The sequence below is a fragment of the Pomacea canaliculata genome, linkage group LG8, assembly GCF_003073045.1.
Source record: "Pomacea canaliculata isolate SZHN2017 linkage group LG8, ASM307304v1, whole genome shotgun sequence".
In the NCBI taxonomy this organism is placed as follows: domain Eukaryota; kingdom Metazoa; phylum Mollusca; class Gastropoda; order Architaenioglossa; family Ampullariidae; genus Pomacea; species Pomacea canaliculata.
This window is the reverse complement of record NC_037597.1, coordinates 5,144,625-5,172,321: the sequence shown is the minus strand read 5'-3', so window position 1 is coordinate 5,172,321 and position 27,697 is coordinate 5,144,625. Positions and strand designations below refer to the sequence as shown.

General features: G+C 40.1%; 2 protein-coding genes across 4 annotated transcripts; one reads left to right on the top strand and one right to left on the bottom strand.

Annotated features, from left to right (window-relative positions):
- Positions 1-181: 181 nt before the first annotated feature.
- Positions 182-16,528, bottom strand: LOC112571065 (neuroglobin-like). Of its 3 annotated transcripts, none has more exons than XM_025249862.1 (4): positions 15,124-16,528; positions 14,694-15,087; positions 4,182-4,419; positions 182-2,150 (listed from the first exon to the last, which is right to left on the bottom strand). In XM_025249862.1, the coding sequence occupies exons 2-4, from the start codon at positions 14,843-14,845 to the stop codon at positions 1,977-1,979; spliced, it is 564 nt and encodes a 187-aa protein (XP_025105647.1). In that variant the 5' UTR covers positions 14,846-15,087; positions 15,124-16,528; the 3' UTR covers positions 182-1,976. The 3 variants fall into 3 exon arrangements, with proteins under 3 accessions (XP_025105647.1, XP_025105648.1, XP_025105646.1); XM_025249863.1 differs by having other exon boundaries at positions 14,694-15,052; XM_025249861.1 differs by having other exon boundaries at positions 14,694-16,528.
- A 4,068-nt stretch (positions 16,529-20,596) lies between these two features.
- Positions 20,597-27,588, top strand: LOC112570799 (probable ATP-dependent RNA helicase DDX28). The gene is given in 15 exon segments (XM_025249422.1): positions 20,597-20,947; positions 21,210-21,482; positions 21,769-21,882; positions 22,141-22,198; positions 22,341-22,483; positions 22,977-23,048; positions 23,186-23,267; positions 23,405-23,511; positions 23,965-24,105; positions 24,942-25,038; positions 25,301-25,452; positions 25,758-25,833; positions 25,836-25,849; positions 26,110-26,262; positions 26,886-27,588. Coding segments are annotated over 15 exon segments (1,668 nt in total). The 5' UTR covers positions 20,597-20,869; the 3' UTR covers positions 26,994-27,588.
- Positions 27,589-27,697: the final 109 nt, after the last annotated feature.

Sequence of the window (27,697 nt, the reverse complement as noted above, 5' to 3'; positions counted from 1 at the left end):
GTGTTATTTGTATGTATAAGTGTTTGTGTGTGTGTGTGTGTGTGTGAAACTAACCAACATAGTTTCTAATTTTGGTTAACAATAAAAATGTAAGCAATACCATGTTAGGTATAATAACGCGGATTATTATCTACTAATATATTTATTGCCGTTACTTTACTTCAAATGCATGACAAATAAAATAGAACAAAACACAGCAAATTAAAATCACGTGTAATCTTTATATCCACACATATACACAACACATCAAAGTCAAGTATTCTTATTGCTTTATTACCTATACGGCTATGGAAACAAAAGATGTGTGTGATAGAAGCAAGCTCGCGCGTGAAAAGCCTGAAATGTTCAGCGATGGTCTTTCATTTCAATCATGTAAAGCTAATATGACATTCGCCTGACAATTAACACCAACAAAACAATTAATACCAACCGTGTGTGTCATCACTTGTCATGTCTATAAATTGTCACTGTTCACAAACACTGGTTTACATGAAGAAACTCGGGTTTTCCGTGCCCTCACTACGAATTTTGTGGAGAATGTCTTCTGTAAAAGCTGTGTTACCTGGGCAACTTGCTGTATGTCAGTTTTTTGTTTTCTTGAAAATTCTTCTTGAGTTGTGTTGTCTCATTCATGCAGTCAGCCTCGTTATTGGTATAGTTATTGATGTCAGATGAGGCAAAAGCAATAGCAGTAGTTGAAGAACATTCTGGAAAGGAAACCAGTCACATACACAGCTGATGACAAGCTTTCTTCTCTTCCCACTGTCATGTTCTCTGTGACAGTAACTTAAAATATTGTCTGGTGCCGGCTAAATGTCAAGGAAAAGTAGCTTTGGGGATTACACTGACCTCAGGGAAATGTTCTCGATGGCCTCTCATCTGTAGGAGCTAAATGTGTGTGTGAGAGTGAGTGAGAGAGAGAGTGAAAGAGAGAGACTTCTCTGACCTTTTCATCGAAAACACCTGATGATACATAAAGGTCAGCTTTGAGGACATGCCGCAAACACCTGAGGCCTCTTTGTGTCTTCTGGTTTGTCCACCCAAGCTTTCCCTGCGAGAGGTGTGGAGGATTGAACGATAGAAAGTTAGAACGACTCTAAACGTGTTTAGTTCAAACATTCCTTACTTGAGCACCGGTCCTGTAGTCAGGTGGAATGGAGGCAACAAGCGATCTTTGGTGTTAGAGACTTCCACGACACAAGGGAAGATAAATCTGCTGAGGACAACATTAGCAAGTGAGAGTGCGACTTTCATTGTATGAAAAAAACTGCATGGCATGCTTAGCAGGTGTGAAAAAGGTAACGATAAATAATCCCATAACTTAGTATCCGTTGGTGCACTGTGAGTGGCTAAAAGTCTCTAAGCACGGCCCCAGTGCTCTCTGCCGCCTTTACCTCCCTGATACATCAAGTACTCATTTCTGGTAAGTATTTACTGCATGGGCAGGCATGTTCGAGGGATGCTTCAGCCGCAGGCCTCAGCAGGTATCGAACCAGGGACCTTCGCAGTGGAGCGACACAATATCATGAAAATGTTTCAGCAACCTTCAAGTTCGTTATAAAAGCAAATGTGAGCGTCGACCTACAGGTGTGCACTAATCTGAAAGCGGAAAGAAAGAAAAAATATGGATATGAGCGGAATAAAGCGAGAAATTAACTGCCTGAGGGTTGGCTCAGGTTGTCTCAGTTGATACATTTATAGACAAAAGAGTTAACGGCATTCATACAGTCAACCAATCCAGTGTTGGCAATAGGGAAAAGTTATTGTAAGGAAAATCTTTTTCATATCTTTCTTCTTTTTCTTTTTCTTTTTTTCTCTATCTCTCCATATCTCTCACACACACACACAGAATGTAGCAGCGCAATGACGTCATCCAGACTGATGCCAGCAGACGACGGAGAGCCGCTATGACGTCATCTAACGGTCCTGTCGAGCGACATCTGAAAGTCAGAGTTGGTGGTGGAGTCCGGTGAATGTCATCCCAGGTGGTCTGGGCCGTCCTCCAGTGTCTCGATGTCCGGGTTCTCCATGCCTTTCTTCATCTGCAGGCTGATGTAGGAGTACAGGCGGCGCCACGCCTCGGCGGTGCTGGAGTCGTACCGCGCGCCCAGCATCTTGATGAAGCCGTAGTTGAGCGACGGCCACAGGCGCTGTGACGACATCAACACGACAGCACAACTTTCAGACAAATAATCGTCTTGGAAAAAATAACATTGATCTAAAGTGTGGTGATGGTGATGGTGATGGTGGTGGTGATGGTGATGGGGATGAAAATGTGCCTCGGACCTTACATTCTACAATCTAGAATAATTCTAATTCTCCTCAACCTTCCTGCGGTGATGGCGGATAAAGGTTGAAAGTAGCCTGCAGGACCAATTTATCCAAAGCTGGTTCAAAGAAGCAGATAAGAAGGTCATGTAAAAACTTACAAAAAATTTAAATGTTAATTCGGAGAGTGATTCCCCTCGCCGAACAGGCTTACTGGGGTAGCTCTCGCCGCTTTTTCTGTTTTGTCTGTCCTGGTTTTATAGTTATCAACTTGCGGATCTACATCTTCTTTTAGTTCCTCTGTGTGATGGATCGTCTTTACTTTTTGTGCATTTTCCTGTATAGAATATACAGATATGATTGAAGTTTTTGTTGACTGACGGTCTCTGTATCCTGCAGCTTTCTTCGCGGTCTGTGATCACCTCTACCTTTGTACTTTGTAAACACTTTGTTTACATGATGTAATGGTTCAGTTCTTCTTCAACCTCATTCATTAGATGTTTTAGTGAACCAACGATTGAACAACAAACGGTTGTATTTAGATTATATTTAAGTATAATGTCGTTGATTGGGTTCGTCTCCATTTTGCGAACTGGTTGAAGATGACTTTTTTCTATACCTCATTCTTCACCTGCCTTGATCTCCTTCCTGCATCCTTTGAAGAGAAACTGTCCACCGCCACATACTGTGCTGTTGTGTCACATCGCCGCTTCATCTCCGTGTTTTGTTTTTCATTGACTGTTATTGTCTCTTCCTGTGCAGTTCACTGAGTTTGTCTTTTTGGCAGTGAAGCAAGCTATGCATGAAGTCTACGCGAAACCCTATTTATATTACACCTTTCATCTTCTTGTATTTATACAATTTTGTTTCAGCAGTTTTTAGAACTTACGGATCATGTAGTATGGTCATCGACTTCCTAAGACTCCTTGGGGTTAGAAAGAATGAAGCATAACGGAACAAAAGAAAGAAAAAGACATTCAACAGCTAAAATAACCCCATGCAACCATATGGTTCTTACTCATCAACATCAAAAAGATTAAACGAAAACTTTTCTACCGTGATCAGTCACTTACTCCTTCTGCGTCTGTCTCTTCTTTTTCTTCTCCTTCTCTTCTCTCTGTTCTCACCCGCAAACATTATGGATGGTGGTCTTGTTTATTCTTCATGGTATCGGCTACTTCGCCATCCTCTATTATCTTCTCTTTCACCAAACTTTTTTTTTTCTTTAGTTTCCCAGACCCCATGATGCTGCAAACGCTAAGTAGGTTTCTTAGCAAGAAAAATGTAGTCGAAACTAATCTCTCTTTTCAACTCCTCGCTACGCAGGTCGCAAGGAAACCATTTCCTACGAACGTGACTGCCGACTGAGATGTCTTCTCCCCCATTGACGACCTCCTCGACAGCCGTTGTTGGTCCTTCACCGTCCAGAACACCGTACTTCCGGTGCTCGCAGAGGACCAAGGAGACGGAAACAAGACTGAACTTCAGTCTGCACCTTGCTGGGTGTCTCTGTGGGTGCATGCCTTGCTTTGGCATCGAACCGACAAGCCTACAACTTTTGGGAAGTTCAAAGACATTCTAGACTGTTCTATTTTCAGACGAAGAATATGACATTTTTCTGTCGACATTCAGATTATTCACAGCCGGAGTGTTCGCAGCTTTCATGATTAATCCTTCACGTCGATCGGCACAATAATTGTTTTTATGTACTTCCCAATTCCCTGGCAGAACAAAATGGGCGATTTATCTTTTCTCGTCTTTTCCAAGATCCTTCGAGTATAAACTGAATTTAGGAAATAAGTGAACGAATTTGTCTTGTGTGTCAAGCAAGTGAAAGAAGAATGAACTTAGTGAAATAGATGAATCATAGGAGTGATAAAACACACACAGTCATCCGCCTCTGAGGCTCTAACCTTTAACATTTGCGGCTTGACGCTGCGGCGCACGTGCGTCTGTCCGATGGAGATGAGGACGCTGTTGAGGAAGTCCGAGTCCTCCAGACTCTCCACGGCGGCGCCCAGGCCCTCCATCACCGTCACGGCGTGGCGCTGCAGCATGTCGCGGTCCACGTCCATCTCCAGCTGCGACACCTCGTTCAGCCGTACGATCTTCGGGAACAGGCGCTTCAGGTCCGGCTCAGTCTCAAACAGCCTGCACAAAGGGTAGGTAGGGGTCAGAGGTGAGAATGAATACCTGCTTCTTTATGCTGAAGACGCGAAATGAAGTTGTATGTTGAAATATAAAATATAGATGTGTTCTTCATCCTTAATTGTTGATGTACTATGTATATTTTCTGTAATATATTGTATAGCAATCCCTTGGAATGAGCACAATGGGCTTCAGTTGGCTTCCAAATAGGTATTTAATTCTTATAGCGCATCTACCAGTCTTTTCGTGTTTGATTGTCCATCTTGAGACTAAGTCAGTGAAGTTATTGTGAACCTCACACGGTATCTAATCTGCTGTAGTAACTGCGCTAGAATTTATTGTGGACTATTTAATTAAATGTCTCGAAAGAAAGAAAGAAAGAAAGAAACAAACAAACAAACAAACAAACAAAAAAAGAGAGTGTAGGAAGGGAGGCAGGGAAGAAGTAACAAACAACTGAATGAAAGAGTTGATGACAGAAAAGAAAAATTAAAGACGAGCAGAAGGCTAGAGATCCGGAGGAGAGATTGCTGGCCTGACACCAGTGCCACCAGACCACTCTGCGTGCCAAAGAAAAACTCCGCGTCCGACACATCGATGCAAGGGAAATTACTGCTTATGGAAAGCCACCTGAGACGCCTGGACCACCACACGGCCTAAAAGCAAATCCCGATAAATAAAGCAGCCGATAAAACCCCCAGCCTCCCACTCGCTGATTGAAACTTGAACTCACCCACCCAAGTCATTGTAATCAGAAAGCCCAGACATAACACCCAACCCTAGGAGTTCTTGCCCTTGATTTTTCGAGTGCTCTCAGCTGTACATTTACTGTGCCAACCTTGTTTGAGGGGTTTGTCTACCAATCGACACGTTCTTGAGGCCATGTTGACTTGTCATTTGTCCACCCAGCTTGAATTCGTGAAAATATTTTGGGTGGGTGGGGGAGTAGTTTTTTCGGCACCTTTAAAGCTCAGCAGACATAATATCTATCTATCTGTCTATCTACTGAATCTCGCATCAATGCAGTCTAAGTTTATCTTGCTTAGGCTTCGCAGGATAGGTCACATCCAACCCTTCCTTTCTGTTTCTGTCTTCAACAAGTTCATGGCTGCTTTTGTGTTGTCCTGGCTGGATCTTCTTGACCACCTGCTGGACAAATTCTATAGGAATGATGTAGCTAACATTATTTTTCGTCTCCCCAGCATACTTGTCGGAGATATTACCAAACGCCTAACTATCCGAGTTGGTCTTCGCTCTGCTTGTGCTGTCTCTCATTCAGACTGTCGGCTTGTTTGTAGTCTTTGAGCACTGAGCTCTCATCCACATAGGAAAATTCTTTAGAAATTCAAGTATTCTTGGTTTTTTTTATTTGTAAAACATCCGTTGATGATTAGTGGCAAGCAACATCGTGTGGCCCCTGGTTGTACAGAAAAGTCAACAAAATATTTCTTTAAAAAAGCTATTTCTTTTGTCTAGCATTTTTTTCAAACCAAATGTGGACCTCTGTCAATGTTCTTAAGAATTCCTCAAATGAGGATAATTGATCGACTGTCACCACCTCATTAAGATGTTAGCCAAAAGGATAAAAAAAAAAGTTTAATGACTTGCAGAAGCTCGGAGACTAGGTCAATACTAGACTTGCGGCGAGCAGATCCTCCATCCTCGTCCATACTTCTGACGAGCTTTCACCATGCCCGAAGATCAAACGAAGGGGGATAATTACGAAGTCTTTCACTCGGTAGTGTCCCCCACCACGGCGTACTGGAGGCTTTTAGCTATTCATACACCATACTGAGATGGGAAAAGGGAGTGTATCTGCGGAATTTGCTGAATTCTTGTCGATTCTACGAACTCCTGACAGCAAGCTGTGGGCGCGAGTTCTCTCCCTTTTTTGTAGGCCAAATTTCGCCAGGCAATGGCCTGACGGGTAGTGACCTCAACAATGCCTCAGCACGGTTAACATTTGCTGGAAAGGTTTCGCGGGATGGCAAAGAAATCGGAACTGCAGTTGCAATCAGCCAAACTGGTTCTTTTTTTTTTTTTTAATCTACCTGCAACAGCAGCTACAATTTATTTCTTTTTTTCTTCCTTCCTTCCATTCTTTCTTTCTTCACTGTCATTTTCTTCTTCGCTGGATTAGATTATGACATGCAACATCCATCATCGGATGCAGGATTGCGGTTCACAGCAGGCAACACGCATGAAAATTCTTTTATTTTATTTACAAAAGTTATTTATTTAAGTCCTCCTGAAAGTAGCAAAACTTCAGACTACCGATGGTCGATGTTGTGGTAGTGCTAGCGACCAGTTTAATCTCTGGAGGGGCTGTTACCAATCAAGATCGCCGCCCCCGATCGCTGCTGTGGAAAACCTTTGAATCTTTGACCCACTGGCCTCCCCAAAATGGCTGTAACCGGATGTTCCCCTGCGAAGGGCAAGGAAATGACAACTTTCAAGAGGCTGGAACGGGGGATGGGGGTCAAAGGTGATTGAAAAATGATCTTCTAAGGCGAAAATGATAGCGCCCTCTAACGGCAACAAACGGGAAACAGCTGGCGAAATGGGAATTGTGGACAGTCCCGGCTTCAAGTCCGCTATTTTTGGATAATGTTCTAATAAGTCTGGAGTTGCGGTGATATACTATCTGCCACAAATACCGAAATCTTGCTTATCCTCTCCTTCCTCTTGTGTTATTTCTCAGAACAGAAATACTGTTTTATTTTTGTGCTGTGTAGCTAGGTTTAGCAATCATGTTTGGTCACCACTTGACATCAGACACATTATTACTGCCTTCATCAACACTGACTGTCAAAAGAGAGATCTTGTTTTCAGTGGCAAGACGAAGTGAAGAACAGCACATGAACTATTATCTACACACAATCCAGAAACTGGGTTAAGAAAAAAGTCAGAAAGTAGTTTTTATTTGTAAACTTTTCTGAAAGAAAGTAAAAGTGCTAACATAGATGCTTCTGCCAGCTGCTAGTTGCTATCTAGTGTTTACATCGTCTTATTGAAACAAGACCGAATGCTAGAATGATGTAAGCCTTGCTTACTACTCTTTAAATCCTGCTGCTGAACAGTAATCATCGCGCGGTGAGCATTTTTCCTTGATAAGATGAGAAAGTTACCAGAAAAGAAAATGGAATTAAACGGTTAGACATTAAGTTAAAAAATGAAAACATATACACACACAAAGCGCAGAAGGAGAGAAGAGATAACTAGGATGCACGCGCACGCAAAGCTCAAAGGATTTCCGGTATGACTTCTGTGACTGAGAGCATGAAGTGCAGAAGCGTTTCAGAAAGAATGAAAAGAAGCTATCGGACTCTTCTGCCGGGACTGCACCCACAAATATTAAAAACTGCGCCCAGCCCCCAGCCTCCAGCCCCCAGCCCCCAGCCCCCAGCCTCCAGCCCCCAGCCCAGCTCCCAGCCCCTAGCCCCTAGCCCCCACGTGATATAGGGCTTTGCGGCTGGAGAGGCGACAAGTTGGTACACACTGATTTTCCACCATCCTGACTGAAACAAAGATTACACCTGTCTAATTTTGTTGCCACGGAAACGCTGGTTAGCAAGTGCACAGAGATAGATTTGCTCCCCTCCCACAACAAATCCTTTGTTATTTTTATTTTGGTTACAATTGTAAAGTCTCAACATGGGTGATTTTGAGTGCTTGTGATGGTACACACAGACAAACACGTCAGACGTATTCAACACTAACAATGTAAAGATCGTGAAATCTGAGGCACGCGGACTAATCCAAGTTAATCGCCGAGGGGAAAAAAAAGCTCATTCACATAATCTATAAGCATATCCTCACTTCTAATGTTTGTAAATAAAATAAGCAATGAGAAGTGTAATTAGCTCCTACAACATTGGGCCGGAAGCCAGAATCATTAAACAATATCGCATCGTAGAAGCCGATCCACGAACTTTATTCCGCCGCGAACTTTTAAACCAGAAACTGAGAGATGCAGCTATAAAACTTTGTTTAAATGTATTTCTGTTTGTGTGAGGTGGTCGTATTTCAAAGAATTAGCCCTCGTCTCTTGATCACGTTCCATGTCCGTCCACAAATCTTGAGAGATCAGAAACTTCCCAAAATTCTGTCTCACACCAAATCACTCGGGACAAAGAGCTTTGTGCCGGAGATGCTCTGAAGCGTTGATGGGATTTCCCCAAGATTTTGCTTCCTAGGCGAATCACATTTTCGACATTTCTTGATGTATTTCGTGCTCAACGACTCCTCCAACAGAGTCACTGAAGAGATTGGGAGGGGTGGGGTGGAAGGGAATGCAACTCTTCTTCATTGGGAAGTCACGATTCGATGATTTCCCACTTCCACCATCATTAACAATCTGCCATGCTGTATTCTCTGTGTCAAAGTATGTTCAAAAAAGTTTTTCTTTATCTCGTTATTTCTTAGTGTATAGTTTTGTAATCTTGTTTAGGATGTGAGCTTGATATAATGTTGTTGTTGCGATGGTAATGGTTGTCAATGATACTGGCATTGGTAAAGAAAGATGGTGGTGTTATTGTTGTGACAACAAGTTCACAACAAAGGTCAAGATGAGAGTTTGGAATTAACGGAACTGAGTGAATGTGGCTCTGGTTGTGCGGAAATTTCAGTCTTCTAATTTGTTTATGTATACAAATGCCAGGCACTGGGACCGATTTCCAAGTATCTGGTATTGACACAAGTGACAGTCTCAAAACGCAGACACTTCAACATGTAAACGTATTCCCGCGAGGAAATGTAGATTATATAAGCAAGGTGGCACCCAAAGACCCCGAGAGTGAAGTGGACTGCACGAGAGAACAGAGTTGGGTGTAAACCTTCCCGTCGTTGTGTCAAACCCGTTTTTTTTTCTCTTCTCTCTCTCACAAATAGAATTCAAATAAAGTGTTTTCTCTCTTTCTCTTGCTCGTTACCAAGGGGAAGGCGAGCTGAAATGTTAATGATTTATCATTTAAACTTTCTGTAAGAAACTTTCCAGGATAGTTAATATCTTATTTCTCATAAATGGATCTAATCTGAAAAGTTCAACTTGAGTATTTTTTCTCTGATAATCTTGCTGTTTCAAAGACAGAAAATATAAGCTTTGGAATCATAGCAAACAATCGGATGGAAATGATGAGCTTGCAGGAAAACATTTTAAAAACTCCGTCCGTAACTTGGAAATAGAATGTAAGGACTGAGCAGCGATGGAAGTCTCGCTCATGTCCTCGTGACTTGAAAGAATGAACTAAGGAATGTCTCGTCGACTTTCTATCTCCCTCCCCGCCTTCTCTATCACACGCTTTCTCACTTTCACTCTCTCTCTCTCTCTCTCTCACACACACTCTCAAAGATTTATATGATCGCTTGCTAAGCCTTCTGGTGAGATGGTCAGTTGACCTACAGACATGAATACAGTACTGTCCCGACTTTCAAGCTGCTTTCTCTTAGAAAGTGGTATCTGATTTTCGAAGTTCACAGAGGACAGTGATCAGAAACATATTTCTAACAAATCAACCCAATGGGTTTCCTTGGTGTTTTTTTCGCGAAAAGCAGAAAGCGGCTCTGCAATTTGAACCGAGCTATTAAATAAATCAAAGTTGATAGCAAATTTACTAAAACATAAAACGGATATCAGTTTGTTAAGTTGATAAAACTTGTCCACCATACTGAACCCATGAAGAGAGTTCATGGCTCTATTAGTGACAAAAATTCGTTGTAGAGTTTCATTTTTTTTTTTACGAAAATACAAAATGGATTGACCGTTATTCTAGTTATTGATGTTACTGAGAAGCACACAAGAGCTTGGAGCATACGATGAGCCCACGCCCACTCGGTCACTCTACTTTTTGATAACGAAAATGTCGGGCCTTTACAAAACTCAATGAGAACTGTGATGTTCAAAAGTAATGATGGCTTTCACTCAGTAGTTAGGACTACTTAAACTTACTCATCGTGGAAAAATGCTTGAACACAAAATAGTTTTTTTAGCTCTCGCATCTACCATGAGTGAATCGCATTAGCGGCAAAAACCAAGGAGTTAAAATTAGAGAAAGTTGCGTTGACAAGATTTCAGCAAAAAATTCAGCTCCAGTTTAATTTGCCTAAAATTCGTCTTTCTAAGGCAGCATAATTTGCTAAATACGAACCTCTTCGTGGTGGGCTTATGACTGGCAAGTGAAATCTCGCCACGCAAGGCCCCCCACAGGGAACAGATTACAAGGCATCTTGTGTTTAAGCTGGCTTATCAAATCTTGACAAAAAGCGACTGATTCTCATCACGTTTAGCGAATTCTTTATGACATACGTGCTGCGAATGTAATTAGTTTAAAGCATGTTTTAATACAAAGCTCAAGAAAAAGCAGATCCTGTTGTTTCTAGGATTCGGTGCCGCGATGAAAGACATGGTCAAGGAACGACAGAGTTTTTACCCGTCCTCTCCTCTTTACTAGGACAAGATGGAAGGTCTCGGTGACCAGAGGCTCTAAGAAAAACCCTCCCTGGAAATTAATTAAAACGAACGCGCAAACAACAAAGATGTAAAAGATTTCATAAAATTCCCATGACAGCAGCATTAATAACATTTGTAAGATCAAATGAGCACAGGGGAAGGAAGCAAAGTTGTTTATTTAATCTCAATTAATCACTTGCACGCTTCTCATTGGTCGTAGTTTACAGGTACAGGTGTAAGAGATGTAACGATCACGAATGACCTCTTGCTGGTGGTAGTACAAAGGGGGACAACTTAATGCAAGCCTATAAAGATTTCTGTAGTAAAAGTTTGGAGGAAAGGGAGACAATTTCTCCCACCCTTGAATACCGAAGCTAGCGTTCATTTTTCGGGACAGAAATCCAGTGACACACAAGCCAAGAGGCTGCTCACCGACTGCTATTGTATCGATGCCACAGGCGAGGACTCGCAAAGAATAACCAGCTAAATGGCAAACGGAACAACTTTTATTTTTTAGCGGCTCATCAATCGACGAAACAAAATCTTTTAACGTGTTCCTGTTTACGAGAACATCCATTTTATGAATTCAATTCGCGGATATTCGGTGAAATGTGACTCAGAGATATTTAAGCCAAACTCACAAAATCAATTCTTATCTTCTTTATTAGCTCTTGCCTACAATTATGATCTCGAAAACTGGAAGAAAAAAAAGCTGTTTATGCCGAGTTCTGGCTTATATAAAAAATAGTTTATGATGATTATATTTTTCCAGTTACAAAACTTACGAACTTCTTCACAATCAGCCGGGCTGTTGTTCGCAATAAAGATAAATGACCAACATCTACTTTGTCGTTCTAAAGAGCCAAACCTTAAGAAACTGTAAGAGAGTTCATATTAATATTGATTATAACTTTCTACACCGACACAACAAGTATAGGAGGAGGAGGAGGGGGAGGAGAAATGAATTCGCAAAGCACATTTCCCAGTGTGGATGCGAGCTGAATGCGCTGCACACGAAAGACAGTACATTATATACTATACACCAGGCTGTTCCCAAACAGTGGAGCCTGAGCAGATGAAGTGTCTGCAGTTCTCCCGTGTGATGCTGGACACAAAGAGCACAAACGGACCGACGACACCGACTCTGGTGGTAAGGCGCCAATGCCACATCCAGTTCCTGGAGCGAGATTTCAAGCCATAAACCACGAGCACTTCGCATTACACTACTGGACAGCCCTGTCTGATGTCCTGGCTGATGGGCAAACTGATAGCCAGACAAAAAAAAAAATCCAAAACCCTCACATACAATATGCAAATAGAGAAGATGCCAATCTTTAAATGGACACTGCTATCAACTTTAACAGATCTCTCGTATTTAAGATTCATGCTTCATAAATCTTCGCATGATATCCCTGCATCAACACTGATCTTCGTTTCTATAGGCCAGTTCCAGACTTTATACTTGGTAATCAAACTGCACGGCTGCCACGATGTCAGCTTAAAGAGTTATTAAGCCAGTGTTCGTTAATTTTAAGCGTGGCGCTGTCGTCACGTTGCACGTCCCCATCCCCCACATGACCCTTCATTGCCCTCTGCAGGCACAATAAGTCGTCAGCTTAGCCGAGCTGGCTGCTTCTTGTTAACCAGCCTGCTAGCACATAGCAGCTCGTCATGCAGCCGGCCCCAGGATTTCTGGCAACAGTGAGGCCTGGCGAGCTGACACGGACTTTTCTTTCGGTGACCTGAACAGCCAGTCGCCTGCAAACACGTCAGTCTGACGTCACTATTACTCATAAAGTCATGTGATGGCTCAGCTCCGAAACTAGACTTACTGGTTTATGTCTGTACCATGAATTTATTTATTTTGTTTTTTTTATACTCTGGTCACGCATGACCACTTCAAGGGTTCTTCTTTGTTCGCGATTTGCTTTAACGTCATTCGATTTGCCTGGAGGACAATGATACATGTGACCGTTAAGCCCCTACTGTCTCCTGACCTAGTTTTCTAATATCGTGGTTACTTTTGTCGATCAAACCGTCGAAATGTACTTATTACTCACGCAATTCTTTGTCGGATCGTACTATGGAATGAATCATGTAGTTAAAAAGAACATAGGTACTTAGGTCTGACTTAGGGTGAGCAAAGTAAGTCAGATAAATCGATGCACCAAACTTCAGACTTCATTAGGACCAAAGAGGATTGTCTCGCGGACCCAGAGAACAGTACCGTACCCCCGAGGCCAGCTCTGATCGTCCAGAGCATGCTAGGGCCAGGCTAATCCTCTCGGTGGAATTAAACTCGATGGGAGGTCTTATGGATGTGCAGTACCACCCAACAGTGGACGTACCACCAGAAGACTGTTGGTATAGTGAGAAATATCCTTTTCTTCGCCACCTGTCACCTCGCCAAACCTCACTACCTTTCACCTTATCTTGAAGAATTACTCTTCTGACGCCATATTTAGAGCTTTTCTCTTTCTCTCTCTCCCCCGTTACCTTTACCCCGAAAGGAAGCAGAATGAATCCAATAATTTTAACTGCTTTCCAGGCCAGTCTGACCTTTATTTCACTGACACTTCATAACTTTTAATGACCGACCTTGAGAAGTTCATTCTTTGTCAACTAGGCGAGAAGAAAATTGTCAAACGTCTGCTTGTGGGATCTGGAATATATCTGTGCTCGACAACCTGTCAGAATAAAGATAATGTCTGTGCAAAGAAACTCCTTTAAAAAGAAGGCAGTTGATCAGTCTGAAAACATTCAGGACACGTAACATGTGGCCCTGTACTCCTCGAGGAGTAACAAGGTGTAAACTAAACTAATTAACATGTCGGAACGTTGATAAACTTTATTTACGACTTTACTTCCGTTCGATGCGAATAGTCTAAACACAAATAATAATCTCAGAGTTGTTTTTAATTCTTTTCTATGACTTGCTCCAAGATGTGCCATTACCCTGTTATTTTAGCCACAACAAATAAAATGTTTAGTCTAGAATCAAACTTTCTGTTTGTTGTTAAGAAGGTGTCACAACGGAAATCTATTCGTTTTAGAAAAAATATTTTAGTGAGAAATGTGTGTGATTACCACGAAGTTGTAAAGCTACACTGGAGGTGAACATCTTTTAACCTGGCTGTTACCTACATAGTCACGTGATCATGGATCGACACAAGAAAAATACTAAATTGTTTGACCTCTTGACATCTATATATATAGATAACACATTCACGGTGTGCAGACACGCTTTTACTATGAGTATTAGTGTGAAACGAGCCTTCAGAGTACGTGCGTGCGTGTATGTAAGAGAGAGAGAAAGAAAGAAAGAAAGAGAGAGAGAGAAGTCCCATTAGGTTCAGAACTCAACATCCATGCCAAATGAGATGAGCAGTTTAAGCAAATGTGCTAATGGAAATTGTCTGTACTCAATCTCCACATTTTCTGGAAGGGGCTGACCCTTTTCAGAGACGCTAACACAGCTAGAAATTAATACATATGAAACTTGCATCAGGAAAAGTCATCAAATGGGGAAACATTCCCGCGTCACTTCTAGATTCCAGAGACATCATCAAGCTGATGACAAGCCTACAAGCAAGCTTCACTCTTGATGGAGGCATGACACAACCACAAGAACTCAAGTGTTAGTCGAGAGAATTAGATTTTCCCCTCTTCTTTCAGTTTCGTGGGAATTCTCATTTATTTCTGATGAGGTGATTATCGTGCTTCTGAGTAATAAGGCAAGTAACTGTTCTGTTACACGGCGAGGGAGGGAAAAAGGTGAAATGAACGAAAACGTTAACGAGAACAGAAAAGATATTTTGTGTGCACTTGCCTGAGGAAGACTGTGACACCCAGGGTGGGCAGGTCTTCTTTCATGATGTCCCACGTCTCCTGCACGGCGTGGATCTGCTGTGGTGTCAGGTACTTGTTCAGGTAGTCCTTGTCCCCGCGGTCAATGCAGGCAACCGTCGGTGTGTTGCCCATGCTGCACGTGACAGTGGCTGGAGACTCCTTTGTTTTTATTTGTGGGAGGTTTTTGTTTACTTACACAGTGCCCTGTGTAATCTGTTCGAGGGCGACTTATGAAGTCTTTGTCTCCGTAATTTTAGAGCGACAATGAAGAACTTAGTCCTTTCCTGGGCAACTTATACAACACCTGGCGACTGTTCTCTTGGGCAACTTATACAACACCTGGCGACTGTTCTCTTGGGCAACTTATACAACACCTGGACGACTGTTCTCTTGGGCAACTTATACAACACCTGACGAAGCCTTGCCGTTTAACGCTCCTCAAAAAGACGAATGTAAACGTAAAAGTGTTTAGGATGAAACTATGATAATATGAAAAAGTGAAAATAAACACTGTATATCAAAATACAGTAGTTGTGTTGTATTGCTGATTAACACGATATATTCTTTATTACAACAACAACAACAAAACTTTCAGGATGTCCAAATCACTCAGAAACGACGTATCTGCAAACAAGCAGACATGAAAAATTGCAATATGGTCTTTCGTAGGAAACGATAATCAAAATTTTCTCAACTGAAGAAAAAATATCCATGCATTTTTCATCCACCCAGTCTTGCACTTGACGGCAGGGGGATGCTGTCAGTGGAAAGTGGAAGTTAGCAGGTTCAAATATTGTGTGTTCACGTGTTCTTTGCTGAACCAGTTTCCTCCACATTACATCTTGGAAGAAATGCCAAGAAGTGATCCTGAGTGTTAAATGGAACCAGATATCTATTTCTCTTAGGAAGCTCGCAGGAGGGCGAAACGACTTATCTAGAGCACAGTGAACTGGTCTCTGCTCTTGTTGTTGCGTCACTTCCAGGATACGAAATAACGTTCTCTGTCGCTTGGGAATCTTTTCTACTTGTCTTTGTTGCTGTCAGGTGAGTCGCACCTCTACTCACACTTTTTGCAGGTGTGTTTTGCCTGCCTTCCCTGATGCCCGGGTAGGGGATGGTTTGTACCCGACGCGCCTCGACCAGAAAGTAAACCTTGCTTTGAAGATTCGGAAAGACAAGATAATGAGGAAAATCGTGGGAATATCATCAAAGAAGTTGATTAACACTGTCTTGATTTTACATTGAACAGATGTCAGTTGACTGGATTTGAGAACACCATTCTGTATCAGTCGTTTTGGTCTAAGTTTCTGTGATAAGAGGTTTCGAAAATTGGCTGCTGGTAATTAAAAGCTTGGGGGGAAAAATTCTCACTAAACTCTTGTGAGTTTTCACCGTTAATCGAGATATATATATATCTTATTCCCAGCTAAATCTGGTATGTGTCAAATACCAGACTGTTAAGCTTGCTTCTCATATCCTGACCTCGACATGTAAAGTTGTTGTCGTTGTGTTGTTTGTATTCTGCCTCTACACCGGTATCTCCATGGGGGATCTTGTTCCCCTGACAGTTGCCGCCACGTGCAGCAGGACAGTCACTCCGACACCACGAGCAGCAGCAGCAGCCGCTGCGCAGCACACATTCTGAGGATGAAACACTCACAGCGTCTGTCGGTTGTGGAGTTTTAGCTTAGGACTGTGACCAGAGCATACATCTGCTCCGTTTAACGCCTCCATGGCTTGCTGCATCTGAAGACATTAGTCTTGACGCGTGCCGTCTTCCACTTGAGCACGCCACTGGCGCGCGCGCTGAATGCCGAGGAGGAAGGTGGGAGGGATGTGGGGTGCGATGACAAGAACGGCCAACTTCTCGCGAGATCTCACGCGCTCGCCAACGTCAACATTTTTATAAGACGGGGGTAGACTGTGTTGGTGGGGGAGGGGAGGGGAAGGGAGGGATTGAGAGCTGTTGGTACGAATCCGCATGACGAATCACCAGAGGAGGAGAGAGAGGCGAAGGATGATCTGTCTTGAGTGAAAGCTTGACGTTTTACCGTTTTCATTTCTGGTAACTAAGATTTCACATCCGGTTGAAGGAAATACAAGTGTGTGTAATAAACTAGTTTGTATCCTCCGCTCTGTCTGTCGAAGACTTGGTTAGCAGAAAACTGGTGTTTTCACTGAAAAAAAATCTCCCAGCTTACTCAGCAAAGCCCTGATACTGTAAACAAATTCCAAATGTTAGCCGTCTTCTCTCCATCTATCGATTGTAGTAACCCCCAGATATTGCACGTGTAGCGCCCCTTACCCCTACCCTCGTGGTTCAGATATTATGAGATATAATTTTCTAAAATACATTTAGTAGTAATCGGAAACAAAGAGTCTTTAATCTATTAGACAATGAAAAAGGTGTACTGTGAGTAAAAACAAAATCGACTTCACACAGTTTTTATTCGACTGACAACTGTTTACATTATTAATTAATCAATCAGCCTATCTAGTTGTTAGGACCACAAGATTAAAACTAATTTTTATTACCTAATGGGCGATGTTGGTTGTGAATGTAGTAGTTGTACATTATAAATTATACGACCTTTAGTGAAAAAATTTGCTCTCGAATGATTGAATCAAATTTCATCCTGAAAGTTTCCGCGTTTTGAACTGTTCACAGAAAAAACACATGACTTCTCAGAATCAACTCAGAATAAGCACCATAATGCTCATCGAGTAATGCAAGTATTTCCAGCTCGGAGCAACTGCATTTATTTCATTTGCAGAAAAATCTCTGGAACCAGTTCACTGCTGGAGGGCGTTTTTAAGGTTCTTCTCTTGCAGTGCGTTTCTTTTTATTCACAAATATTCATACAGCGGAAAAAGCGAACGTCTGGTAGCAAAAGACATGGAAATATGGTCGATAAAGTATTAAAAAAAATAATTCCACTTTAACGATTTGGGCAAAGTTGTTCTTGCAGAATGCAGTCTCTTAGAAAGATAGGACTTTATCTTCAGCTTGTCGTTGTTGTGTGCGGTTTCCACTTTCCAGTGAACCGCTTTCGTTACCGTCAAACTCAATAACCATTGCATCAGGTCTGAGGGTGTTTGTAGGACACCACACGTTGACCATAACCCATGGGGTCGTTTGTGGTGTCAATGGATGCGGTTCATCTTACTCCCTCCACTACGCCGCCATTTTTGTTGTTATTTTGCAAACTCACATTTAAACACGTGACCATTGCTACCCCAAAAAGGTCGTTTTTGTTTTGTAAAAACATTTGCGAACACAGCTGCAGTCTTCAATCCGTTGGCGGAGAAAATATCCGCTGATCTAGCTTTTTCCTTCTCCCCATTGCACACGGGTGACTCTTGCAAGACTCGTCGCGAGCTTCCTCCCTCGTTCGGTGCCCTTGTTTAAACTCGTAAAGAGCCAGGAGCATAAATCCCTTTTTGTTTTTTCATTTTTACTTAGAGGGACTGAAAAAAATATGCGGATGACTTTGCATCTAAATCACTGATTAAAAAAAAACCACGAGAACGGGAATTTGTGGCGAATGTAACGGTATTTAGCATGTCAACAAATTTGTTTATATATATATACACACACACGACTTCAATTCATTTACTACGAAACTTCGAGAGATGTTTAAATGACCCAGCAATAACAAAGACTTTGTCATCCATTTGTTGTCTCTTGACACACACACACATATGCATGCACGCACGTGTAGTTCATCCATGAGTAGGCATCACATTATGGGAGTTTTCAACAATTTCACACGATGAACCAATATGCAAATTTCGCCCTGAATTTTGATCGGAAGCTCTGAACGGTCGACCAAAGCCCACAGCTATTCTATAGATACATGTCAGCTGAGCCTGCACGTGGTCTGCGTTTCAAAGACCTCATTTATCAACAGCCGCTTGAAAAGCCTTCAATAGCTTTTCGAAAAATCTCGCCAACACGTGCTGGCCTGCACTGCCAAGGATCGCAGCATCAACTCAGGCGTGAACCTCCCATGGCCGTTATACGGAAGAGTAAATTTAAAGGTTTTAACTTCAGCGGCCACGCCAGTGGCAAGACGACAAAGGTCAGCACCCTGAACGCAACTCACGCATCAACTAGGCTCAGAGAAATTAGTTGTGTGGCAGGCGAAACTGCAAACACCCAAAAGGATCTCCCTCGTCGAATGTTTGACCAAAGTTGGGGAAGTTGTGTGTGAAGACCACAAAAAAAAAAAAAACGACAAAACTGATGGTCTGGGAGCGAACGTTCGAGACATTGGAACTTATTTACACGCTGAACTAAGTTCAGACTTGTTTGTCAATACATTTGACAGCTCGATGAGACTCTGGGGTACTTCGGAAGTTTAGATGTTTCGGTACTTTGGCCATTTATGAACAGCCTTTAGTGTACATTTTGCCAGGGGATCACCTGGTAGTGAAGTGGTTAAAACATACGCTTCTCTAAATTAGTGAGGCTCTGGATTCTAGTATGACAGTACAAGCCGCTGGAAGTTTCCCCCTGTTTCTCCTTCCTCCTCTCTAAGTGCAAAAACACTTCCCGCCAAACCAACTAGTTAACCAAACCACGATAAGCCAGCCCTTGTATGCGGTTTGATTTTCGTTTTGTTTTGTTTTTTTTTTGTTTTTTTTTTTTCTTTCTTTTTGTTTTTGTTTTTTTTTTTTTTTTTTTTGAAGGCTGTTACGAAAGAAAAATTAAGTGGAGCGAAGATCGAATTTCATCTGTATTAACTGTAATTACCTGTCACATTTGTTTCATTTGACCCGAGATGAATTCGTGGAAATACCGACCTTTTCTGAACCGGTATAATTTTGTCGGACAAATAATTAGAGGTCCTTAACTATACAAAAATTGACGGACGTTTGACTAAGAAAGATTTTAGAAATCACATTGTCAACGACTTTTACACATTTGAAAATCATGGTACACTAACTGCAACTATACTTGATGATTGCAAAGAACATTTGCAAGCGATGTCAAGTACGTCGCTTCTTTTATTCAACCTTCACATAAAAGTACATCTTTGAAGACACACGAAAGAGAAAAACAGAAGACTGATTATTACTAGATGAGCTTCTCGATTGCATATGTAACTTCTACCCTGGCGTTTCGATCTGACCATGCAAAGAATTAACCGCACCCTGAGCTGGTGTCTTGCATATAATATTATACTTTCTCTCTGTGCACACACCAAGTCACTTTCCTTGTTTTCGTTTATTCTGCGAGTTGCCTTTAGACACACCAGTGGCATTCCTGCAAATTACTTGCGCTCCGCGGATTTTTGTTCATAACTATTTCGCCAAAAGGCGAAAAGGGAAAGAGCAGCTGGTGATGACTGTTCGCCACACAGTCTCATTTGCGTGTGTGATGACTTTCGTTCAATAAAATGAGAGTTTCGGATCAAGCAGAATGCTTCACATGATCAAAGAAGATTCCAATCTAATTATATTTCTATGACAATTTTGATTTAAAAAAAAAAAAAAAAAGAAACGAACAATGATAATTTTAATAACATCAATATGAAACAAGATCGAGATAATGGAATGAAGAAAGAAGGAAAGCAAACAATAATCAAGAACAATTGATTTTAAGATGCATAATTATAAATTAAGATAAAGCTGAATCGACGTGAGTGAAATAACTGTGTAAAGACATTCTCACGGTAGTCTCACGTGACCATGCACAGCGTAAACCCCTGAACCCTGTAAGCACCTATCTACGTCCGTTATCTGTTTTCCTCTGTCTTTCACTTACATTCCATTGAAAAATCACGCATGGCAAACTTCAGACTGGAGATATGTGCGGAAAGTAAATTTCCTGCAACAGTTACAACAGTGTCAGCTGCTGCCCCTTGTGACCTTCACCTGTGGGTCACGCAGAGTGCGCTCCCTTACAGCACATGTTTGCTGTATATCTGATAATTAATAGTCTTAAGATCTGTAGATCAATTAATAAGATGTCATTGTGTTGACAACAGGTTACCTAGCCCTTGACGTTCGTGAATATAACATCACCAATACAACTCAGCTTGGTACTTTTTGAGTCAATGTCTAGTTCAAAGCGAACTCGATGAAATCTGTGCATTTTCATTACGAAGTTATTCGATCACAGTTGTTTTGGTTATCGTCTGTTACTCAGAAATGTTTCGAGCGTTCGCCAGTCAGCGAATCTGTCAGTGGTGCTGTAGTTTTCATCAGCATCTAATCCGAATGCACTTCGTGAGTGTCAGTTTGTCCTCTGTAAATTAAATTTGTCAATAAAATTTAAGAGACAAATGTGTGTAATGGTGCCTCACTCTGCCACTAAATATTTTGGAGCCGCGTAGAGAACATTATGTTTATGTAGATTTTGCCATGTTACAAATAAAATATGATAATTGTATGTCTAATTAAACCACTCCTGTAATAAGAGTGCCAGTTAGTTCACTCAATCGTATATAATTTCCGGAGCTATCTGATCAAATGAATGTTATCATTGCAGACGAATGGTGTGGCTACTGAACTTCCAAGAATCACCATTCCAGTTAAAATGCAGAAACAGCTGATAAAACTGCGTGAACGGAAGCAGCACAAACAGCACCAGTCAAAGAAACCATCATTCAAGTCACCTCTTGTTATATCTTGCAAGCGCAGTAATTACAACCACCACAGAGGACAGACTTACAGTGATTTTGGGCCATCAACATTGGCATCATATGGCTGGAAAAATCGCAAAGCAGCTGGGGATTATATGACAATCATGTGTCATGACAAGGTGTGTTTAGTTTCGTAGTTACTATTTATTTTGTACACCAGTCAACTTAGTTGTCAACAGTCTATTGACTTGTCTGCCTTTTTGTCTTCCACTGCAGATTTATGGCATTCTCCGTCCTTTCTCCTTCAGTCCTTCATATGCTGTCCATGTCTCCTACTTGTGTCAAGGACTGAGAGCATGCTCCTGTGCAAGTGTGATTATATATTATAATTTATTTCAAAGCAGTTGCTGAAGTTTGCTTTGATGATAGAATTGACTGAGATAGATCAGTATTTGTTGTTTTCAGAATCCAGCACTGCTGTCAGAAGAGTCAGAAATAACATTTACTGATTTAAAACTTGATGATGACATAAAGAAGGCAGTACTTGCACTTGGCTACCAAAAACCTACCGCTATACAGGTATGCTTTAAATGTTCTAGATTACTTTTGAAAAGAAAGTTATTTGTGAATGTTATGTATGTTTTTTATATTTAGTATTACACTTTAAATCTATCTTTGCATATTTTTATTAAACTAAAGACATTCTGATTTGAGCTGTGGGCTAGATTAATAATAACAATTTTCCTTTTAAGTAATCGTTTTAAAGACATTTTCAGTGGATATTCATATTATATTATATATGATGTTTTTTAACAGATTTTTTTATGTTGCCTTTAGCAAGCTGCTTTGTCATCTATTCTGAGTGGAACACACACACTGTGTGCTGCTGAAACTGGTGAGTAGCATTGCTGCCATATTGTTTGTGTGTGTGTGTGTGTGTGGTTTTTTGTTGGTTTTTTTTTTTTTTTTTTTTTTTTTTTGGCAGAAATCATTTCACTGCAGCTTTGATAAACTTTTTCAACTTCTTTATGTCCCAGGCTCAGGAAAGACTCTGGCATACTTGCTGCCAGCCCTTGACATGCTGCTGAGACGAAAGAGATGCGACATAATGACACAGACAGAGAACTCTCCTTCAGTCATAATTTTAGCCCCATCCAGAGAACTAGCAGATCAGATTACAGTAATCTTGGCATTTTAAAGCTACTTTCCCTCCTTATTAACATCTGCACACATAGGTGGCTTAGATTATATCTCGAATATGATTTGAACTAACTGTGAACTGTAAAATGTAAGTTAAAGCTAAATCTAGACATCTAATCACTGGCATTGATTTTTTTTTATCTTCTACTTTAGTGAAACCCCTAAAGACATGTCCTTTTATACTTGCATGTGGACTTGTTTATTGTAGTGCCTTTTTCTTACAGTCCACAGAAGTAAGTTTTTTGGTTTTAATTTTTTTGCAATACTTGTGTAAAGTTTATCACGATTTACAGTTTGTTAGGATAATTCCATTAACGCTCCAAGTGAGAGATTCCTTAGAATGAATGTGAACATATCTTTGTTATTGCCTATGAAGACAATGACAGAACTATATGTTAAATACCATGGCTCATGCATGTTAAAATTTAACAAGTGTGTTTGTAAAAACCTTCTGTTCTGGATCCTTCTTTCAGGGAGTAGCAAGGAGTCTACAAGAGCATCTTGATTTTGTTCCTTACTCAGTTTGTGGAGGAAGAGGGACAAAGGTAAAAATGTCTTCTTATACTTAATACCTAACATTAATTTTAATATTTTTATAGTGCAACACATAGTCTGAACAATGGGATACTATTTCAGAATAATTGAATATTTCGGTTTTCATTTTTATATCTTACATGAACAGGGTCGATTGGCATGGCCAGTGAGGAAGCCTATGGACATTCTTATTTCTACACCTGGTGTATTACGAAAATTTCTTATTGCAGGTTTGTCTTGACTCTATTTTTTCTTCCTTTTTTGTATTTTAGCTTGTAAAATAGTTTCCCTTGTATTTGCTTTAGTCCTAAGGCTATAGCTGCATAAGGTTATAGAGTATATCTTAACCCTACATATTATTTTTAAGGACACATTAAACGGTCAGCCCTGCAGCAGATTATTCTGGATGAAGCAGACACTCTGCTTGATGACAGCTTCATTGGCACTTTGGACAGTATTCTGCAAAGACTGAGGGTAATGCCTTCCTTTTGTGTCAATTGTTATAGCATGAAGTGTGGCCTATGTTCACATCAGTTTTCCTAATGCTTGCTTATTTAACATGTATTCATTATGATTCTTCTTGAAAGGGGGTAAAATCCTTCTTTTTTTTTTTATTCCAGCTTTCACTCACCCTGGTTCCCTCTGAAAAGTTTATGCAGCTTCATTCTTATATTTTTCACTTCTTGTTTAAAACAAATCATCTTAATTCTTAACATTAAATAAAGTAGTATGCACTAATATTTTTAAAAATCGCAAATTTTGCTGACTGGAAAAATGTATGTTTAAAGCAAGCATTTTAAAAAGAATTAGTATTTTTAAAGATTTTATTAGTATATCGGTTTTAAAAAACATTCTGCCCATCCTACCAAGTTAGGTGTGATCATTGTGGGTTGTTTTATATATATAGGTGTGTTCCTCATGTTCTAGGTCCAGGCACAGACAGGAATCGACCCTGTTACAACTGACAACAAAGAGAAATCTTCTCCATTCGTGTCTGGTGTTCAGTTTGTGTTGGTCAGTGCCACAATGCCACGAGATTTGCAAAACAGCATTGGCACCTACCTACCAGTGAGTTAAAAGAAATGAAAACTGTTTAACTACAGTACTCTTTAATAATACCTTTCTCTTGGCAATTATTTCTATACCTGTTTATTCCCATTAATAACGGACTCATAAGAAAAATAATGTTGCATGCGTTTGAAATAAAGAAATAGTGTAGACAAAGGTAAATTGTTTAAAATAGGAGTGAAGATTCAGCATATTTTTTTTTTGTTGCCACATTGTTCATTTTGTTTAATTCTCCGTAAAGATAATGAGGTAGGGGAAAATATGAACCTTAGTACTTTAGACTTAATGTGAATTTGTATGAGAACCTGTTTATAGAAGAGAGATGGAGACAGTTTACTCTATGTAATGTGGTATCTCTGACAATGTACATGGGGGTGTGTGGTGTGTCTGCTTTGACTCTTGTTGTTTATTTAAGTGGTAGTTTTATTTGTGATATTGCTGTAACATATTGTGATATTGTTTTCGTATGGTATACTGTATTTTATGTGTTATGTATTGTATGAAACAAAATAAATGTATATATATTTTTAAAAAAAAAATGCAGGAAAAAAAATCTCCATAGCTTCTCCGCTGTATAAAGTTATATTTCTGTTGAACTGTCATATAGCTGGCATTCAATGTATGAAAAAACAGCAGTGCTTTAAGACCAGATGTTCACATTTCTCCTGTTAGCAAGAATACAAGACATCGAGGTGTGAATGATGGAAAAACTGCACATTTTATGTGCATGTAGACCTATTAATACGTAGTCTTTTTTTTTTTTTGAGTGAGAAAATCAGCTAATTAAAAAACTGTCTATGTAGATGATCATCATTAACCGCCAAATGACTGTGCAGGTGGACTCTATTAAGAAAGTGACCACTGCTGGTTTAAATCGACTGATGCCTCACGTTCCCCAGAAATTTTTAAGAGTGCTGCCATCACGGAAACCAGGTTTGTTACGAAAATTGCATTCAATATGAAAAGGCCATCAACAGGATTTTGAAAATTGCTTTGTAACATTAACAAATAAAGCAAAATTGTGTTCTGTTAATATTTCTCCCCACAGTTATTTCTACCTTTACCCATTCATAATGATTTAAGTTCTTTACCGTCTTTTTGTTTTTTAAATCTATATGACATTGCAGTGAGATTTTTTTTTTTTTAATTATGTTAACCATTCTAAGCCTGTTGCTTGAAACTTTATTTTATACAGAAATAATTCTAAAGCTAGCAAAGCAGCAAATTGAAAGAAGTATGCCATCCATGATATTCTGTAATGACAGCCCCACAAGTTTCTTCTTAAAGCATCTTTTGGAGGAAAATGGTATCACTTCTGCAATTATAAATGGGAAGATGCAGGAAAAGGTAAGAGAACAGGCAGTTTATGTTTAGCCTTGTAAATGATGATGTTGTACTATATATATATAAATTTTGTTTGCTTTTGTTATGTAAGGTTTTTTTTTTATGTGCTTGCAGTAAAGTTTGGACAGCTGAGAAACCTTTTCTGATTTTAAGAATGTGTGCAGATTTTGTTTGTTTTCTTTAGGATTGTTTTAATTTTCTTTAGAGTAACAGGAAGAAACCCAAATCCTATTTTACTGTCATAGATTATGAAGTTAATAGAAAGGAAATCTATAAATAAGTTTATGTTTATTCTTTTCTCATCTCAGTACCGCCGTGGTGTGTTTGACAAGTTCAAAGATGGGCATTTCAACATCATGGTAGCCACAGATGTGGCATCTCGCGGCTAGACACCCTTCATGTAAGCTTGATAGAAGAATATATACTTGCACTGTTTTTGAACATGCAAGCAGGTCATTTCAAATTGAGACTACCATGACATCAGAATAAAGCAAAGAACAGCTGTTCCTATGTTCCAGACAAACAACTTTCGGACATTTTCTAAAATTAGGGGCGACATGCTCATTCTTTTTATTCAGCAAGACTTTATAGTTGTACTCAAAATAATGTTGTAGAATGGTAAATTCATGTAATTTATTTTTGTGTGATTTGTATTTTCAGGTACAACATGTCATAAACTACGATTTTCCCTTGTTTGTGTCTGATTACATTCATCGAGCAGGCCGTGTTGGTCGTGTAGGGGCCAAGCACAATGGTCAAGTGACCAGCCTTGTATCACACAGTTGGGAGGTGGATGTTTTATGGCAGATAGAGGTGAGTGTGGTCACATACTTCATAATCAGTCTTTAAAAAGCAGAGAGCTGTCAGTGAGGTGTATAACTTATTCATCTATTCTTTGCGTAACTTGTTTGAGCTTATGTGCATGCATGCACCACTTATACCATATGCATAGCCTGGTCAGTCACAACTAAATTAAGAACATTTAGATTTGTACAGTTAGATTTTCCAAAGTAGTCTAGGCACAGTTAACAAATTTATAAAATACACTTTATTTATAAGCTTGCTTACTCTATACTTGCTCTTGTTTATAAGCATGCTATATCTACCATTCTATATGAATTCCACCGGACATACCGAGCTGCAGATCTAAGAATACCCCAGCCATGAGCAAATTTATTTTTGGTTTGGAATGTCTATGTAGGTGAGCCAAAAGTTCCATAAAATAAAACAGAAAATAAGAGAGCAAATTTGATTTTTCTGTATGGTCACAAAATTAAGTTGTGCTTATAAGCATACAAGGCAGAGGCACAGGCTTGACACTATAGATCATACACAGCATTCTTTTTTCTAGTAAATGGTTGATGAAATAGTGAAATAGCTGAGTCAGGTAAAATGAAGAAATAACATGTAAAGATATCTTTTAAATCACATTACAGATTGCTGCCAGAAAAGTATCCGAAATACACAATGTCAATGCCAACATCAAACGAAAGGTGGAGGCCGATTTTTCCAGGAGACATGGCAAACCCTCCGACATTATTTGATTTGGTGTTTTCGCGTGAAGCAATACTTTGCTGTTGTGAAAAATAGAGTAACATTCATGTGAGATGCGTAGACATGCCACAGATCACATGACCTCATGCATCTTGTGTTGGTAATCATGTGAGGTGTGGAGGCATCTGGTGATAGACAAATTGGCTTCAGCCGGGCTGCCTTTTCTGATGTTGTCTGAGGTGTTGTAGAGATCTATCCTTGTACAGTTGAAAAACATGGAAGCCTGCATCAGCCTGTGCTTGTTTGAACATTGACATTTATTCTTTAGGTGTAGTAAACTGGTTAATTCGTAGTCTGGATACTCAGGAGATTGCTTTTCATAATCAGTAAGATGCCTTTATTCAAGTGATTACAGGCTGTGTTATAATGAGTAAAAGACTAATGAAGAGTTTTTTCCTGTCCAGTAATGGTTCTGTTTTAAACATTTTTAATTGATCATATAAATGATCCTGATTTGCAGTCATGTAAAGCAACAAAGGCTTAAAATTTCCTTGTTGTTAGAATTTACATTAGATGAATGCAGTTTAACTCCTGTCGCGATAAGTTTTACTCGAGTGGAAAATACACTTACTGGAAATAAGAATACCATGATATTGTGTAATCTTTTGATGTTATGCATGTGTGCAACAAGTGGACATAGGAGCAGTGATCTGTAGCTGGTACACCATGCACACAGTACAGCCTGTTGTAATCC